The sequence below is a fragment of the Phialemonium atrogriseum genome, assembly GCF_030411735.1.
Source record: "Phialemonium atrogriseum strain 8032-3 unplaced genomic scaffold QBC33scaffold_23, whole genome shotgun sequence".
Classification (NCBI taxonomy): domain Eukaryota; kingdom Fungi; phylum Ascomycota; class Sordariomycetes; order Cephalothecales; family Cephalothecaceae; genus Phialemonium; species Phialemonium atrogriseum.
The window spans coordinates 321,392-324,234 of NW_026848160.1; the positions used below are offsets into that span (position 1 = coordinate 321,392).

The 2,843-nt window shown below is 56.9% G+C and overlaps 1 protein-coding gene across 1 annotated transcript; it reads right to left on the reverse strand.

Annotated features, from left to right (window-relative positions):
• Window positions 1-476: 476 nt before the first annotated feature.
• On the reverse strand, window positions 477-2,194 carry QBC33DRAFT_594734 (uncharacterized protein; the record flags this gene model as incomplete). Its single annotated transcript, XM_060431794.1, has 3 exons — window positions 477-1,054; window positions 1,132-1,710; window positions 1,770-2,194. The coding sequence occupies 3 exons, from the start codon at window positions 2,192-2,194 to the stop codon at window positions 691-693; spliced, it is 1,368 nt and encodes a 455-aa protein (XP_060280865.1). The 3' UTR covers window positions 477-690.
• Between the last annotated feature and the right edge of the window lie 649 nt (window positions 2,195-2,843).

Below are 2,843 nucleotides of genomic sequence, written 5' to 3' on the forward strand. Positions count from 1 at the left end.
GGGAGAATAGGCGGTGGTCGCCGTTATCATGTTGCCAGGCGTGTCAGTGGAAGTAAGGCGTCTAGCTCAATGTATTCTCTATTCTCTTCTCCCCTATCTCTTGTATGTGTGTAGGTGTATCAAAAAAGGGTATATTCGCAACAAATGGGGGCAGCATCCCCCCCCCTTTTCCCCATAACAAAATAAGCAGCGGAACTGCCTTGCCCTGGAGAAGAATATCCATCTCGTCCAACCCGTTTCGGCCATTTCCTCCATCCTGATCGTGATGCTCGTAAAAGAAAAATAATAATAAAAACCACGTAAAAAAAATGAGGGGATGGGGTAAACCAAGACGGCGATCCAACGAGTCTCTCCAACCTGATGTCGGGGCCTCATGGCCATCCCTTGCTCCAGTCCTGCTGTTCTATATACAAGAATCGGGAGTGAAGGGACAAGTGAGAGACTCTCTCCTTTCCGGCAAAGTAGAATAAATGCTGAGGGGGATATGTGCCCATGCCCCCCGGGGAGGGGGACAAAAAAGAAGAAATTGAAAAATGCAGTAGAATGGCTTTGGCAGCGTAAACATGCCCCATGCGCTCCCCGTTTCCCAATGTTCAATCCCCAGGTGGTACTTTTCCTCCATCGTTTGCTTCTCTTTCCCAATTCATCATGATCGCACAGGACAGGAGAGCAAGCCCCCCATCCAAGCAGCTAGCTCTCACCACCACCGGGCTTCTTCTGCCTGCATTTGTCATGCAGCAGGTGCCCGTTCCGCGCGGTGGTGCGCGTGAACTCGGCGCCGCAGTTGGGACAGGTGGCCTTGGCGGCCTGGCCCGACTTCTCGCGCTGGTGCCGCAGCAGGTTGCTGAAGGTCGAGAACTGCCGCCCGTTGCACCCGTGGTCCCAGCACTGGGGCTTGGGCCGCCCCTGCACCACCCGCACGTGCGACGAGCCCGCCCCTGCACCCTCCTCCTGCTGCTGGTGCTGGTGCTGCGCCGATGCCGAGGGGGACCCCATGCCCATCGAGGAGGCGGCGGAGGAGTATAACAAGTTGGGGTCTGTCATTGTTGGCCTTCTGGGGCGAGGGAGGTTAGTACTGTGTAATGAGATAAAGGGGGCGCCTGAGGGAGGGGAGATATCCGGGGTACTCACCCATAGTTTGAAGGCAGGCTCGGCGCTGTCGAGGCTGAGTAATTTGGCGAATAATCAACCGACATGTACTGATGTTGTGGGTACGGGTTCGAGTACATGCCGGCGTCCGCGATGGGGGGCGAGAACGAGGGCAGATATGGCTGGGACGGGATCGGCGAGGACGCCGAGGGGTAGATCGGGAGGCCCGCCCCGCTAGTGGTCAGGTCAGCCATCGTCACTGGCGGCGAGTGACCGTAGGAAGACCCGCTGCTGGTCCTCCCGCTACGGGCGGCGAGCTTGGAGCTGTGGCGGGCGTGGTCCCGCTGGCGTTTGATCTCCCGCTGTCCCGCCGTGAGCGTCCCTATTGGGGGGCTCGCGGTGGCTGATCTTGATCCGCTTGGAGGGGTCAGGCTGGCGTCTGAGGCGTAGGAGCCTAGGTCGTGGCCAAGAAGACCCCCGCTAGAATCGAGGACTGAGAACATGCTGTCAGAGCCGCGAGGCCGAGAAGGGGGGGGCCCGGCTTCTCGATCCTTACCTGGCCAACTGAACAATGATCTCCCGGCCATATCGAACGTTGAATCGTACTGGAGCGCGACGGTGCTGAGGCGATTGTCAGTGGTAAGACAGCTTGCCCAAGGGCAGCGAAGAGAGATACGAACCTCATAGTTGCCGATTGGGAGTTGGAAGGTGGGGATGACGAAGGTGTGAGTTGAGAGTAGGTCTCCGCCGGATCTACTCGCAGCAACGGCGTGCCCTGGGCTGTAGACTGAGTGTTGTCGAACCAGTTTACATCCAACTCCTCATCCAATGGAAGTGAGAAGGTGGACTGGGTGTGAGAGGTGAGAGCAGGACGGAAGGCAGCGGAGGTAGGGTCCGGACTGGTGAGAGCCGGAGAAGTTCGACTTCGCAGAGAAGCTGGTCTACTACAGCTATATGTAGGGTCCAACGAGGTGTTTGCAGGCGAATCGGCAAGCTGCAAGGAACGCAGGAGTCCCTCTGTTGTTGATACCCCACTGTTGGTTCTTGACCTGGGCGCTTGTGAGAAAGATTCATCGAGACGGTGATCTGGATATGTCGGATCCATTGCGAAAGGGGAGTGAACAGAAGTGAGACAGAACTGGTGAAAGAGACTGAGCAGCACACATACGATGTCTATGACGTGCACTAGGAGGTGACCCTTGACTTGAACTTGGGACTGAGACGGCAAGCACGACTGGACCGATCGGGGCGGCAGTCCCCGACTTATAAGTAAGAAAGAGAATGTGATGTTGACGATGGAAGGAGCAGACGGTGTCGAGACCAGGTGGGATAGATGCTCGCGATGGCTGGCAAGCTATAGCTATTTTCGTCGGAAGGGGAGAGCTTGTAAGTCCTCAGCCTCAATGATGTCTGGGGAGAACGGGCCCTGGATGCTTTTAATTCTTGTCGAGGCGGTACCTGGACGGAGGTATCCCTGCCAGCATTGGACTACATGTACCGCGTCTTTTAGTGCAGTCGACTGGCACAAAACCGGTCAGCGTGCGGATGTTTAGGGACTAGGCTGATGGGACTTGGCAGAATAGATAGGGCAGGTGGAGGGACCATGCATGATCCAGTGGGCTGAGACCATCAGAGAGTGAGACCCGGGACGACGGGGTGGTAGTGGGGTGCGAGTAGTGTAGACTGAAGAAGAGAGAGTGGACACCTGAACCTGGACCGCAAGGTACACTTACAGGAGGCCGTGAACGTCGTGG